Source organism: Pantherophis guttatus, chromosome 4 (assembly GCF_059756535.1).
Source record: "Pantherophis guttatus breed Tessera chromosome 4, ASM5975653v1, whole genome shotgun sequence".
NCBI lineage: Eukaryota > Metazoa > Chordata > Lepidosauria > Squamata > Colubridae > Pantherophis > Pantherophis guttatus.
In genome coordinates, this window is record NC_142066.1 from 156,096,412 (window position 1) to 156,111,980 (window position 15,569).

The 15,569-nt window shown below is 45.2% G+C and overlaps 1 protein-coding gene across 1 annotated transcript in view; it reads right to left on the bottom strand.

Moving 5' to 3' along the window:
- Positions 1-15,569, bottom strand: part of WNT3A (Wnt family member 3A) — a 58,529-nt gene that overhangs the window by 26,876 nt on the left and 16,084 nt on the right. Inside the window, exon 2 of the mRNA XM_034442590.3 lies at positions 332-573. Coding sequence (XP_034298481.1) covers positions 332-573 — 242 coding nt within the window. The remainder of the gene's footprint in view (positions 1-331; positions 574-15,569) is intronic.

Genomic DNA, 15,569 nt, shown 5'->3' on the forward strand with positions numbered 1-15,569 from the left:
TTAATCTCACCAGACCACAGATCTTAATTCCATTTTCCTGAAGTGCCTAAGGTGACCTCTGTTGATCTCACCAGATTTATCCTTTGCTAGAAACCTCTCAAATTATACAAGAATGCTGATGAACACTCCAGAAGTTCGCACAACTTCACCCTAATCTTTTCATGAATTTGCAAGACTAGAGGAACCAAGGAAGAATCAAGATTTTTCTTACTACTACCTTCCCTGCTGATGTTCCTTCATTTCTACAAAGACCTCTTTTCCTACCCACCCTGAGATCCTCCCTCCTTCTTTCCAAAAGTTGGGTGACCTTATTCCAAAAGTGGACACTCACCTTTGTCTAACACCGGTCCAAAGATGGCCAAGCTATCATTGACGGTGGTACAGTTCCATCTCCTTCCACGAAACTGGTGCTGGCATTCCTGAATGCCAATCTTCACTCCTTCGGCCACGCTGGGCATAATCTGCACATAGTTCCTGCAGAATCGAAGCTGCTTGGGCACTAGACCAGGAATGCTCCCACAGAGAATGGGCTGGGTTCCCAACGAGGAATACTGATGACCGATAGCCAAAGACCTTCAAAAGAACAGGAAAGGGCAGAATCAGAAATCAGTTCCTCAAAAGAAATATCCATCTGCCTCATCTTGAAGCCTCCACAAAGGAGAACCAAGGTGGTTGAGAACTTACGGGAGTCTCCTGTCCCACCGTGTGGGCAAGGACTTCCTACAAAGATACGGGGGGTCCTGATCAACTAACTTTGGAGTTGACGTGGCGTCTTTTCAGGTGGACTCTGTGGACCACCAACACATTAGGCGAGAAGAGGGCTTGGTCATTTATGACACCCTGTGTTGAGAATAGTCAATCCTTGTCTTCACATGTTGGATGGACCAACGCTTCAAACCAGAATATTTGCCTGGACAAAGCATGTTAGATGAAGAGTTGAGTTTGAACATCCCTTTAGACATCAAAGTTGAATTTATCTTTCGCCGGGCAAGAAATATTTTTTTGATTCTAGTGAGCTTCATTTCTCATGGGGCTAACTTGAGATTGTTTAGATTTTGGAGTGTTCAGACAGGGCCAGGTGATCTAATGGTTAAGGCATCAGGCTAGAAGCTGGGAGACCATGAGTTCTAGTCCTGCCTTTGACAGGAAGGCCAACTGGGGTGACTTTGGGCCAATCATCAGGAGACGGTGAGTTCTAGTCCCACACTAGGAAGGAAAGCTAACTGGGTGACTTTGGGCCAATCACCAGGAGACTGGGAGTTCCAGTCTCATCTTAGGTATGGGCTAGTCCCTCTCTCTTGGCCCAGCCAACCTTACAGGGTTGTTGTGGAGCCTGGATTAGCTCAGCAGACTAATGCATTGTAATTTAACTCCAGCTGTCTGCAATTAGTAAGTTCAAATCTCCCCAGGCTCAAGGTTGACTCAGCCTTCCATCCTTTCTAAGGTAGGTGAAATGAGGACCCAGTTTGTGGGGGCAATAAGCTGACTCTGTATAAAATATACAAAAGTATGAAGGCTATTGCTTAACGCATTGTAAGCCGCCCTGAGTCTCCGGAGAAGGGCGGCATATAAATCATATTTAAAAAAAAAAAAAAGAAAACAGAAAGAGGAAGGGGCAGGATAAAAAATTACACATTTAGGATTGAAAATCATGACGGGCACTTTCCTGTACCCCAAAGATGCAAAATTCCAGGCGAACAAAAATCTCCAAAGAAACAAACCATGTACAGAAAAAAAAAAGAGTGGGGGGCAATATTTCACAACACGATGTGTTGAATTCATAAGCCACCTTTTCCTCGTTCAAAAGGGGTGAGTCAGAGGTTGATGAGAAAGCGAAGAAAGATGTTATGACAACTCCTAACATCATCAATGAGTTGGACTCCTTAAAAAAAGTAAAACTGTTTGTAAAACGGATGTGACAAATGAAACACACACACAAACAAAATTCCCAATTTCCCGAAGCCGACTTAAGTGATGTTGCCTGGTGCATCTTCACTTTTCTGCATAGACTCTTAGCTTAGTTATAAGGTAGTCCTCAACTTACAACCACAACTGAGCACAACATCTCCATTGCTAAGCGAGACGGTTGTTAAGTGAGTTTGGCCCCATTGGATGACATTCGTTGACGTGGTTTTTAAGGGAATCCCTTGTTAAGTGAGTCACATGGTTGTTAAGTGAATCTGGCTTCCCCCATTGACTTTGCTTGTCAGAAGGGGATCACGAGACCCCGGGGGGCACTGCAGCCGTCATAAATATGATTCAGGTGACAAGCCTCTGAATTTTGATTGTGTGGTACGGCAACGGTCGTAAGTGTGAAAAATGGTCGTCATTTTTTTCACTGCTGCTGTTAACCACAAACAATCATTAAATGTTATAAGTTAAGGACTAGCTGTAATTTTAGTAGCATGTAGTCCTCAACTTACAAGAGTTCATTAAGTGACCATTACAAAGTTACAACGGCACTGAAAAAAGAGACTTACGACTATTTTTCACACTTACGACCTTTGCAGCATCCCTGTGGTCATGTGACCAAAATTCGGACACTTAGCAACTGGCACATATTTATGACGGTTGCGTTATTACCTAGGGAACATCTTCAGTGCTAGGAGGGAGTGGGGATTGCAGAGAGGAAGAGAAGGAGGAGGAGAAGGAGAAGGAGGAGGAGGAGGAGGAGGAGGAGAAGGAAGAGAAAGACTGTATGGTCCTTGGTGCTCCCACAGAGCACCATGGACCCTACAGTTCACCTCCTCCTCTTCCTCTCTAGAACCCCCTCCCGTCTAGCCCTGATGATGTTCCCTAGCTGGGTCACGAGACGTCTGCAAGAAAACCACCCAGTTCAGAGAGCACCAAGGACCCCACTGTCGTCGTCCTCCTCCTCCTCCTCCTCCTCCTCCTCCTCCTCCTCCTCCTCCTCCTCCTCCTCCTCCTCCTCCCTTCAAATCCTCCTTCCTTCTAGCCCAGATGATGTTCCCTAGCTGGGTCACGAGACGTCTGCAAGAAAACCATCCAGTTCAGAGAGCACCAAGGACCCCACTGTCGTCGTCGTCGTCGTCCTCCTCCTCCTCCTCCTCCTCCTCCTCCTCCTCCTCCCTTCAAATCCTCCTTCCTTCTAGCACTGATGATGTTCCCTAGCTGGGTCATGAGACATCTGCAAGAAAACTACTAAGCTGAAGAGAGCTCCAGGGACCCCCACAGATCTTATTCTGTAAGAGCTCACTATTCTAGGAACTTTATTTCCTGGTAATATATGATGCCAATCCTTAAAGATCCTTTAATGAGTCAGGGGAGGGATCCAGGGGAAGAGGAGGCTACAAGTACGTAGCCATTTCTGCTCCAAAACCCCCATTCTTTGCAACGTCGCTTCCATGAGCGAGCCAACTCTCCTATACAGGTAGTCCTTGACTTACAACCATTCGTTTAGTGACCATTCGAAGTCACAACAGTACTGAAAAAAAAGCGACATGATCATTTTTTGACCACTGCGACATTCCCATGGTCACGCGGATCAAAATTCAAACAGCTTGGCAGCTGATTTATATTTATGACGGTTGCAGTGTCCCAGGGTCTCGTGATTCACTTTTGCGACCTTCTGCTCAGCAGCATCAGTAGGGAAGCGGGATTCAATTAACGACCATGTTTCTCACTTAACAACTGCAGTGATTCACTTAGCAACTGAGGCAAGAAAGGAGCAGAACTCACTTAAAAACTGTCTGGCTTAGCCACAGAAAATTTGGGCTCGATTGTGGTCGTACGTCGAGGATTTATTAAGTCGTAAGTCGAGATAAAGAAAAGGATTTTTTTTTTAAAAAATATTGTTTTGTTAATGCTGCTGCTGCTGATGGTTTTACTTCAGCTTTTGCCACAGCGCTGTGGCCACTGTGGTTTTGTGTTAACATTAAATAAGTAGAAATAAATAAATAAAATGGAACATCTGTAAAGATGGACACACCTTAAAATGGATAAATCCTTTTTTTTTTCCCCCAGTCTCATCTCCCAAACCAATGAGTAGATAATGAGTAAGATGCTGATTGAAAATTTTTCAAAGAGGAAGAAAGGATGCATCTACCTAAATATTGGCAGCCCGATGCTAAAATCAGCATCCTGTTGTTGGAAATAATGTTTTTTCCCGCCCCCCCCTTTTCTTCCCCAGCCTGGGGCAATTCCTGACTATGAAGATAAAATCAGAATGAGTTGGCAATTCCAAGGAATTTTGGGGAGGTTGATATGATCCCTCAAGATTCCCGAAGACTGGCTGCAAAGGTGTCACAGCAGAAACCAACCAGGGATGAATCAGTCGGGGGCGGGGAGGGGGAGGGCAGGGGGGCAAATTTGCAGGGCTCCAAAAGAAAGGGATTCAGAGTTAAAAAATTGTAGTTTGGTCTCTCAAAACCTGCCAGCAAGTCAGAATATCTGAACTTAACCTGGCCTCACAAAGTTGGTGTGAAAAGTAAAACACAAAGGAAGGGAAATCATTTTGGTCTCTTGGGGTGAAAGTTGAAAGGAAACTACAGGCTTACATCCATTCATTTAGTGACTGTTTGAAGTTGCAATGGCACTGAGAAAAGCAACTTAGGACTGCTCTTTCACACATTAAGCAGCATCCCCGTGGTCACATGACCAAAATTCAAACACTGGGCTTCTGACTCATATTTATGACGGTCGTAGTGTCCCCAGTTCCTATGATCCCCTTCTGACAAGCAAAGTCAATGGGGAAGCCAGATTCACTCAACAACCATATTCCTAACTTAACAACTGCAGGAATTCACTTAACAACTGTGACAAGAAAGGTCGCAAAACGGGGCAAAACACACTTAACAACTCTCTTGCTTAGCCACATAAATTTTGGGCTCAGTTGTGGTCATAAGTCGAGGACTATCTGTAGTTAGTAAATTAGGTGGATGGATGGATGGATGAATAGCTTAACACAAATAATCTTTGTGGTGAAAATAAAATGAGGAGGGAGAGAAAATCTCCCGCACCATTTCGATCTCTTGAGATGAGTTTAAAAAGGAAACCAGTTCATTTTTTATTTTATTTAAATTTCACATTTCTGAACTCCCTCAAAGAGTTAGCAAATACAGGTAATCCTCCACTTATGAACAAAATTGAGCCCAAAATTCTCATTGCGAAGCAAAACAGTTGTTCGGTGAGTTTTGCCCCATTTTATGACCTTTCTTGCCACGGTTGTTAAGTGAATCACTGCAGCTCTTAAATTAGTGGTTGTTAAGTGAATCCGGCTTCCCCATCGACTTTTATGATCAAAGGTCACAAAAGGGGATCACGTGACCCTGGGACGCTAACAACTGTCATGAGTACAAGTCAGTTGCCTGAATTTCTATCATGGGACCAGGCAGGATGCTGCAACGGTTGTAAGTATGAAAAACGGTCATAAGTCACTTTTTTCAGCACCATTGTTACTTCAAACGATCACTAAACCAACTGTTGTAAGTTGAGGACTAACTGAAATTATTGAATTATGTTTGCAAGCCAAAATTCATTTGGGCTGTTTTGATCTCTCAAAATTCCAAAGGAAATTTATTTGCAAATGAGGTTAGTGAATGAACAAACAAACAAATAGCTGCGTGTAATAATCCTTTTTTTGGGAAAATAAAATACAAAGAATAGACAGATGCTATTTTGGTCCCTTGGGATGAAAGTTGAAACTAGTTAGAAAATGAATGAATGAAAAAAATATCCCATTTCTGGGGTCGTGTTAAGCCATTACAGAAACACAAACCACTGTTAGCCAAACAAGGTTATTATACAAGATCTTAGCTAGGTCTTTCTGCCGTGATTAACAAGTACAGCAAAACAGGTCACAAAATGGGAAAAAACTCCCTTAACAACTCTCTCCCTTAGCAAAGGAAATGTTGGGCTCAGTTGTGATCATAAGTGGAGGACTACCTCTATAAATGTTTGCAAATGAAGGCCAAAGCAAGACATTGATCTGCTTATATTTATAAATACAAATATCCATAAATATATTTATTTATAATAAGTAAATAAATAAATTTATTTCTAAATAAAAATATTTAAAATATATAAATATAATTGTATTCTTAAGTATAAATGTTGGCAAGCAATGGCCAAACCCAGATATCGGATCATTTACATGTATACATATAAATGTCCATAAGTGTATGTATGTATGTATGTATGTATATATATATATATATATATATATATATATATATATATATATATATATATATATATATATATATATGTTTGCAAATAAAGGCCAAACTGAGACACATGTACACACACACACACATATATTCATAAATATATTTATTTTATAAATAAAAATATAATATATATATATATATTTATATTTATAAATATAAATGTTTGCAAACAAAAGCCAAACCCAGACATCGATCCATTTATATATGTGTATATGTATGTATGTATTAAATTTATACATATTTATATAAATATATAAAATATACAAATATATTTATATTTCTAAATATAAACGTTTGCAAACAAAAGCCGAACTGCTGAAATCCATTCCAGCCGGGCCAGATGTGTGGATCAGAGAAAACTCACCTCTAGAAGTTTACAGCGTTGTTGGTTTTTTTGTTTTTTTTTAACACAACTACAAAGCTGTCAATTTTAACACAAGGCTATCTACCTGCAATTTTGGGACCGTCTGAATTCGCGCCCCCCCCCCAGTTGCCCCGTTCAAGCCCTCATTAAAGACTTAGATGAAAGTCTTGCCCTAACCAGGTTCTCTGATGCACGGCAAGCAAACAAAGCCAGAGTGCAAACACTTTAAAGGATCAACTTTAAATCACACCTTTGGGCTTCCAGTGCCCTCCGGCTGCCCAGATTTTAGCAAACCGCTTGTCTTCCCCCCCCATCTCTCTCGCTCTCTCCCAGTTTCTCGCGCAAATCCCTGCCAAGTTGCCTGAACAGATGCACACTTCGTCTTCTTCTTATCTTGTTGGGGAGGCTTGTTTGCGTTTGGCTTTGGTTCTGAACCTAAATTTTTGTGTTTTGCTTGCTTGCTTGCTTGTTTGTTTGTTTCTTTGGGTCCCTGTTCAAGCATCCCCTCCTCTTCTGAGTCTGCGAGAGGAAGGGTGGCTTGGGTGACCCAGGAGATTGCTCAACAGGAAAACCCAAATACTTCAGCAGTTCTTTAGCCCTTTGGGGGGAAAATGGAAATGCTAAATCTCTCCCCCCTTTCCACCCGACTGCTTATTAACACCTTGTGGGAAGGTGAGATCTTTTTCTGCTCCTTCCTTCCTTCTTTCCTTCCTTCCATCCTTCCTTCCTTCCTTCCTTCTTTCCTTCCTTCCTTCCTTCCCTTCTTCCCCCCTTCTTCTTTCCTTCCTCCCTCTTCTCCTCCCTCCCTCTTCTCTTTCCTTTCTTCTTCCTTCCTTGCTCTCTTTCCCTCCCTCCCTCCCTCTTCTCTTCCTCCCTCCCTCTTCTCCTTCTTTCCTTCCTCCCTGCATCCTCATTCCTCCCTCCCTCCCTCCCTCTTCTCCTTCTTTCCTTCCTCCCTGCATCCTCATTCCTTCCTCTCCCTCCCTTCCTTTTCTCTTCCTTCCTCACTGTCCCTCTTCTTTTCCTTTCTCCTTCCTTTCTTCCTCCCTCCCTCCCTCCTTCACTCACTCACTCCTACTCACATTCAATCACTTCCCTTTCATCCTTTCTTCCTCCCTCCCTCCCTCTCTTCTCTTCTTCTTCTTCCTTCCCCTGTTCCTTCCTTCCTTCCTTCCTTCTTTCTTTCTTTCTTTCCTTTCTTCCCTCCTTCCTTCCTTCCTTCCTTCCTTCCCTCCCTCCCTCCCTCCCTCCCTCCCTGTCATTATGTAGTCACTGCTGATTAGTTAAATCAACTTTACAATGTGTGGCCTTAACTCTTTAAGTGACTCACTCTGCAGCCGCCTTGCTGAGCCACAGAAGTGGCCGGTCCCGACTGCGGTCTTAAAACGAGGACCAGCCGTAACAGACTGCACCAGAGGGCATCCAGGAGGCGCTCTGCTCCCAGGCCAGGCCAGCCAGCCTCCTGGTCCTTCGCTTTGCCCGAGAGACACTGAGAGGCAGGGACCCAGCTGAGGCTTTCATCACTGAAGGATTTCCAGCTGATTGAGGGGATCATGATTTCAATAAAGCCCCAGTGTTTTCCCCAAACAAAAAAACAGACCCAGAGATCAAATTAAAGGCACTTGAATCTTAAAACTGGAGGAAAAAACAAACAAACCTCCAGTACTTCCCCAAACATTTTAAAGAAACTCACGAGCCGAATTCGGGATTTGATTGAGTGATAATCTGCCTTGGAATAATATTGCTAGTTTTGAAATTTCTTCTCTTTTCTTTGGCCAGTTTCTTCCCCATCGAAAGGGGAAAAAAAGGAGAAGAAATCGGATTCAAATACAGGTAGTCTTCGACTTATGACCACAATTGAGCCCAAAACTTGCTGTTGCTAAGTGAGACGGTTTTGCCCCCAACCTTTTTACCACCGTTGTTAAGTGAATCACTGCAGTTGATAAAGTTAGTAACCTGGTTGTTAAGTGAATCTGGCTTCCCCATTGATTTTACTTGTCAGAAGGTCGCAAAAGGAGATCACGTGACTCCCAGAACATTGCAACCGTCGTAAGTATGATTCAGTTTCCGAGCGTCTGGATGTTGATCATGTGAGCATGGAGGATGCTGCAATGGTCATAAGTGTGGAAAACAGCCCTAAGTCACTTTTTTCAGTGTCATTGTAACTCTGAATGATCACTAAATGAACTGTTGTAAGTCCAGGACTAGTTGTAAAATATCCCACCAATAAAACCTAAAGATGAAAGCTTAAAAATAGAAACTTCAAAAAAAAAAAAAAAAGACTAATACAAGGCTAGTATTTTGATGGTCATTTGAATGTAAATGAAATTTACATTTGAATGTAAATTTCTCTCAGGTTTCCATTTACAAAGGCTATTTGTAAATGGAAAATGGATGCTATTTTCCTTGCACACCGCTCAGTTCAAATATTGCAAGTTTCTAGTCCACAAACATGTTCAAAACTGTTTCAAATGTGCTCCATTGAAAGGCATATTTTAACAAAACCTACAAATCATGTCGATAGAAAGAGTGGGGGTGGGGGTGGGGTGGGGAAATCACATCACGATGAAATTTGGTGGTTGGCTATGCATGAGGAAAGAAAAACCTCTACAAATTTTCATACCAATATTTTAAAATTCATTTTGAAATCAGTACGGGAGTCTGAAGAAAAAAATGTGGGGAGGGAAGGGGGGAGGAAGGAAGGGAGGAAGGAAGGAAGGAAGGAAGAGGAGGGAGGGAGGGAGGATGAAGGAGAGAGGGAGGGAAGGAAGGAAGCAAGGAGAAGAAGGGAGGGAGGGAGGAGAAGAGGGAGGAAGGAAGGAAAGGAAGGAAGGAGAAGAAGGGAATGAGCTAGTGAGAGAGGGAGGGAGGGAGAAGAGGAAGGAAGGAAGGAAAGAAGGAAGGAAGGAGAAGGGTGAGCTAGTGAGAGAGGGAGGGAGGAGAAGAGGGAGGAAGGAAGGAAAGAAGGAAGGAAGGAGAAGAAGGGTGAGCTAGTGAGAGGGAGGGAGGAGAAGAGGGAGGAAGGAAGGAAGGAAAGAAGGGAGGCAAGGAGGGAGAAGAAGGGTGTGAGCTAGTGAGAGGGAGGGAGGGAGAAGAGGGAAGAAGGAAGGAAGGAGAAGAAGGGAGTGAGCTAGTGAGAGAGGGAGGGTGGGAGGAGAAGAGAGAGGGAGGAAGGAAAGAAGGGAGGCAAGGAGGAAGGGTGACAGTGAGGGAGGGAAGGAAAGAAGGAGAAAACAGAGAGGGAGGGAGAGAAGTTGGCCGGACAGACAGACAGACAGATAGACAGATGGACAAAAAGAGAGAGATCTAGTATGCTCTCAGTTTACAGACTCTCCAGGGGATTACAAACTCCTTGCAATTGTTGAGAGATGTTAGACAGCTTTCAAAAAGAGCCCTTCCCTCACACAGCCCCCCCCAAAAAAGAGGAGTTAACAAAGCCAAGATGGCAGCTAAAACTCCATGACTCTTTTAAAGTCCATCCTGCTATTGTCCTGGGACGGCTCCCACCTTGCCGTCCTCACCTGAGGATACTCCTGAAGTTCAGATGTCCCCTGAACAGAATTCTCAGCATCCCTTGGGAGAGCTCTACATTCAAGGCCAAAGAGGTGTTGAGCGCCATTTCCACCAACAGCACAACAACAATTACAACACACAAACATGAACCAAGCTTGGAGGCCTGTGAAGACTCCAAACTACATCTGGAAAGAACTGGTTCTGGCCCGTTCCTTGTTTGCAGAGTCCTCCTCTCATCCTTGCGTTGGTAGGCAACCATCCTATCATGAAAGACGACCTCCCTGTTCCGTGATGTCCTCTTGCCTGCCTTCAGTCAGTCTCATCGCACTCCAGGATCCTGCAGGACCAAGTCTTCTCCAACCTTTGAGGCTTTGTTGGAAGACGTGAGAGGGAAGAAGAACCCTCATCCAACTCCTTCAACATCAGCACCATTAAGGAGGAGCTCACACTCTCCTTCTCGGGTTATGAGATCCATCAAAAAAAGACATCTGCCAGGACATGTTTGAGATACGAATCGGGAAAGTTGACAACTGAGGATGACTGAAGCACAAGGGAATGTTCATATTCCCAAAAAGATGGGACATTTTGTAGAAAGCCACCAATAGCTCAAGATTAAGGTGGAACTGGTCCAGAAAATAAGAACTAAAGGACAGATGGGTCATGCTAAAAACAACTTTGGAAGACATTTTTGAAAGATTCTTTGAAAGACCTGAGGATGGTCATTGGGAGGCACCACCAAATCGGTGTTCTTCCTCTTTCTTGTGGTCTACCAGAACCAGAAGATCTCACTAACATCGCTAACCATTATCAATCAAGGTTAAGATCTTTCATGAGGTGGGACATGAGTGGCCTTCCCTCTTCTGGGACTATCCATGAAGAGTTCCACCTTGCCAAAACATTTTTGATGGTAGAAACTTTCTTGAGCACACGAATGGATCATGGTGGCCTCCATAATTTTTGTTTCTTAATTCAGCGGGAGAAGACTTCCTCTAGGACTACAATGTATTCCACATATTTCATCCTTTAATAAACACTCTCCATAACAACCTTGAATGGGAGAAGAGTTCATTTGCAGCTATGGTGGTCTCCACAAATTTCATCACTTAGTAGAGGTTCTCCATAGTAACTCTGGGGTGGGGGAGAAGATTTTCCTTGCAGCTATGGTAATCTCCACAAATTTCATCCCTTAATAGATGTTCACCAAAGCAATGTTGGGAAGAGAACGGTTTTCTTGAGGACCACAAACTTCCTCCCTTCGTAGAGGTTCTCCATGGTGATGTTAAAGTGAAGAACAATCAATAGTGGGACTGACAAATAGAGAGCCACCAACACTCTATGAAACTACTATTAATCTATTATTAACCTAATTATTTGGATAAGTAACTCCATATTTAGTAGGCTCAGATGTAGAAGAACAAAGTTTAACCTGATACATCAGATGGAAACTGAGCATGTTCTCCTGCAGCTGAGGTCTCCATAAACACGTGCAAGAGAAGAGTGGGCCTTCAGAACTTGGATTAAATGGTCTGCAGACTCCACACACCCCCAAAAACATCTCGTCAGCACAACATCAATTAATTATTTTCTTCCAAAGCTTCTGGCTCTCTGCCAGTTGTTAATCCACCAGCAAACAGCTGCTCATTTCATGGTGTGCGAAGACACTCGCTTTGACTTGTAGAGAGAGAAGCTGGTGGGTCAAGCGTTCAGTGTTAAGTCGCACACACCAAACGTGCCAAGATCCCAGGGTGTGTTGATTTTTTGAAAGAAGAAACCACCGCCCTGCCCTCCGTCTCGGCTTCCTTCTCCTTCAGTCAAAGCCACGAGGACATTCAGTTTGACAGATGGATATCTGGTTTGAGAGAATGATGGTCTACTTAAGAAGCTTCCAACCAGGTCCCATGGAGAATAAGGGGAAGATTAATTAATTAAAGGTGGACTCTACCTCCTTGAATGGAGGTAGAGCCACCTCTTCTGAGAAGTTTCATGTTGACTTCAACTTGGCTTCAGAACTTCCTTTCCTGAATTCTACATTCCTTCAAGAGTCCAGAAAAGGGGTCCCCAAAACTTGGCGACTTTAAGACTTCTGAACTTCAAACCCCCGCCAATTCCCCAGCTGGCTGAAGTCCACAAGTCTAAAAGTGATCAGGTTTGAAGACTCCTTGATCCAGAAGATCTGCCTCCCGTTTCCGAGGTCCATCACCCACAAAGAAGTCACGGATGGATGGGTTCTCTACACAAGATATTTAACCTCAACATCAACTAACCCAAACCAATGGTGAAGCAGGAACAGGGAAGAAGGATTGGTTGGGTACAGTCAAGAGAAATTAGAACTCAGAACAGTTAGGAGAAGCAGAAGAAAAGAACAAGATAAGGAAGATCAGCAGATGAGAGACACTTGTATGTCTGCACAAACTCTGTTGCATTCAAAAGACCATTTATGGACCAACTCAATGGCCAGTCAACCCAAGTTCAGGAAACATACAGGTAGTCCTTGACTTACAACCACAATTGAGGCCAAAATTTCCAGTGCTCAGCAAGACAGTTGTTAATTGAGTTTTGCCCCATTTTACGACTTTTCTTGCCACTGCTGTAAGTGAATGATTTATACGGTTGTTAAGCAAATCTGGCTTCCCCATTGAGCAGACCACATAACACTGCAACCGTCATAAATATGAATCAATTGCCAAACATTCAGAGCCCAGCTTAATTGCAGTGGCTAGGTTTCCCAACCACAAATCAAGGGGGAATTAAACACAGTTTGTTAAATGAAGTCACAGTAAAATGGATTACGGTTAACATAACCCAGGTTCACCAATCCAGCTGGTTTGCCCCATTTGACACATTAAGCTAAACGGTAGCTGGGGATTCGCATAAGGTACTTCCAGACGGTCTTCGACTTACGGTGGGTTGTCCAGCAAAGGTTCGAAGTTCTAACAGACTTACCTAAGATTCGAAGTTACGACCCAGATTCATCGTTCTGATGCCACTTTGGGCTCTCGGCATTTATAACTGTTTTCAGCATCCTGCAGTCAGGTGGCCATGTCTTACCACAGTTTTGGGGGAAACTGGCTTTTGCTTCAATTTGGGCAAACCACTTAGCTTCTTCCTCCTCCTCCTCCTCCTCTCCGGCTCACTCTCTCCTAACACTGATGATGTTAACTACTTGGGTCATGAAATGTCTTGAAGAAAACCCAGCTCAGAGAGCCCCGGGAACCTCATAGTCTTCCTCCTCCTCCTCCTGCTCCTGCTCCTGCTCCTACTCCTACTCCTCAATTTCCTCCTCCCCTCCTCCTGCTCCTCCTCCTCCACATTGTCACCCTCTTCCTCCTCTTCCTCTTCCTCTTTCTCCTCCACTTCTCCCCTTCTTCCTCCTCCTCCCCTCCTCCCCTTCTCCTCCTTTTCCTCCTCCCTCCTCCTCCTTCCTTCCTTTTCCTCCTCCCTCTCCCTCCTTCTCCCCTCCTCCTCTGCCCTCCTCCCCTCCTCTTCCTCCTCTGCTCCTCCCCTGCTCCTGCTCCTCCACATTGTCACCCTCCTCCTCCTCTTCCTCTTTCTCCTCCGCTTCTTCCCCTCTTCCTCCTCCTCCCTTCCTCCCCTTCTCCTCCTTTTCCTCCTCCCTCCTCCTCCTCCCCCCTCCTCCCCTCCTCCCCTCCTCCTCCTTTTCCTCCTCCCTCTCCCTCCTTCTCCCCTCCTCCTCTGCCCTCCTCCCCTCCTCCTCCTCCTCTGCTCCTCCCCTTCTCCTCCTTTTCCTCCTCCCTCCTCCTCCCCCTCCTCCCCTCCTCCCCTCCTCCCCTTCTCCTCCTTTTCCTCCTTCCTCTCCCTCCTTCTCCCCTCCTTCTCTGTCCTCCTCCCCTCCTCCTCCTTCTCCCTCCTCCTCCCCCCTCCTCCCCTCCTCCCCTCCTCCTCCTTTTCCTCCTCCCTCTCCCTCCTTCTCCCCCTCCCTCTCCCTCCTTCTCCCCTCCTCCTCTGCCCTCCTCCCCTCCTCCTCCTCCTCTGTTCCTCCCCTGCTCCTGCTCCTCCACATTGTCACCCTCCTCCTCCTCTTCCTCTTTCTCCTCCGCTTCTACCCCTCTCCCTCCTCCTCCTCCCCTCCTCCCCCTCTTCCTCTTCCATCTCCTCCTCCTCCACGACCTCTTCCCCTTCCCCTTCTCCTCCTTCTCCTTGCCCTCCTCCTCTCCCCCAAATCCCTTCTAGCACTGATGATGTTACCTAGTTGGGTCACGAAACATCTCCATGAAAACCACCAAGCTCAGAGAGCACCAACGACCCCACGATTCAACCGTGAGCTACAAATGTCCTCTTCTACGGGTGCGAAGACCGCTTGTTAGGGGGTCACAGGGGGGGTCCCCCCTCAAACAACAAACTCCCCTTCCTTATCACAACCGTGAAAATCTTTTCGGCTACTTAGCTGTGTATCTATTTATGTCCACGAAAGAGCATCCTTCGGAATAACAGAGTTGGCAGGGACCTTGGGAGGACATCTAGTCCAACCCCCTGCTCAAGCAGAAGAGGCCATTCCAGAAAAACAGCTGCCCAGCCTCCTTTTTAAACATCTCCAAGGATGGAGCCCCCACAACTGCTGGGTGCTCCAACTTTGGAGGTGTCAGACGAACCCTTATACATCGTTAGAAAAGACCACCACTGGGGTACGTCATCCTGTTCTGCTCAACCCATGACAGGTCACCCTCGACTTACGACCGCAAGTGGTCAAATGAAATCCCTGCGGTCGATCAATTGTTAAGTGAATCTGGCTTCTCCATTGGAATTTGCTTGTTGGAAGGTGGCAAAAAGATTGAGCAGTGGAGGGTTGGACTAGAGGACCTCCGAGGTCCCTTCCATCTCTGTTATTCTATTCTATTCCAGATGACCCTCCCCCCCCAGCTCTAAACTGATGGGATTAGTCCTTCAAAGGGCCAGGGATGTGCCCCTCCCTACAATTCTTCCTTCTCTCCCCCCACCCCACCCCACCTCCCCAATTCCTCCCACCCACCCACCCACCCCTCCATCTCCTTCGCTTGACCAAAAGCAGGAAAGATTTACGGTCTCCCCTCTTCCAAAGCTGCACACTCTCCCGTACATATTTCAAACAAGCCCGTGCAAAGGACAGAACACGCATCCCTCGTGCCCCCGGGGGCCACACATTTCCCTCTGTGCTTTGACATCATTTTTTTTTTTTTTCATTCATCAAGAATGTACAATAGCATGGCGGTCACCCCGAGGTATTTTTCTGGAACAGGCAGGCAGGCGTGGAAAAAAAGAAAGAGAGAGAAAGAAAGAACAAAAAATAAAATAAGACGCACAGAAAAATCTGAAAAGCAAAGCTGTCATTGGACAGATCGGGCCCCGCATTCGTTCACTCGCTTATTTTTTTTGTTTTTTTACAGGTAGTCCTCAACTTACAACCACAACGTCGTTAAGCGAGACGTTTGTTCGGTGAGCCCCGCCTCATTTTTTTTTTTTTTACAACCTTTCTCGTCCCGGTGGTTAGGGGTGAATGAAACCCTGCA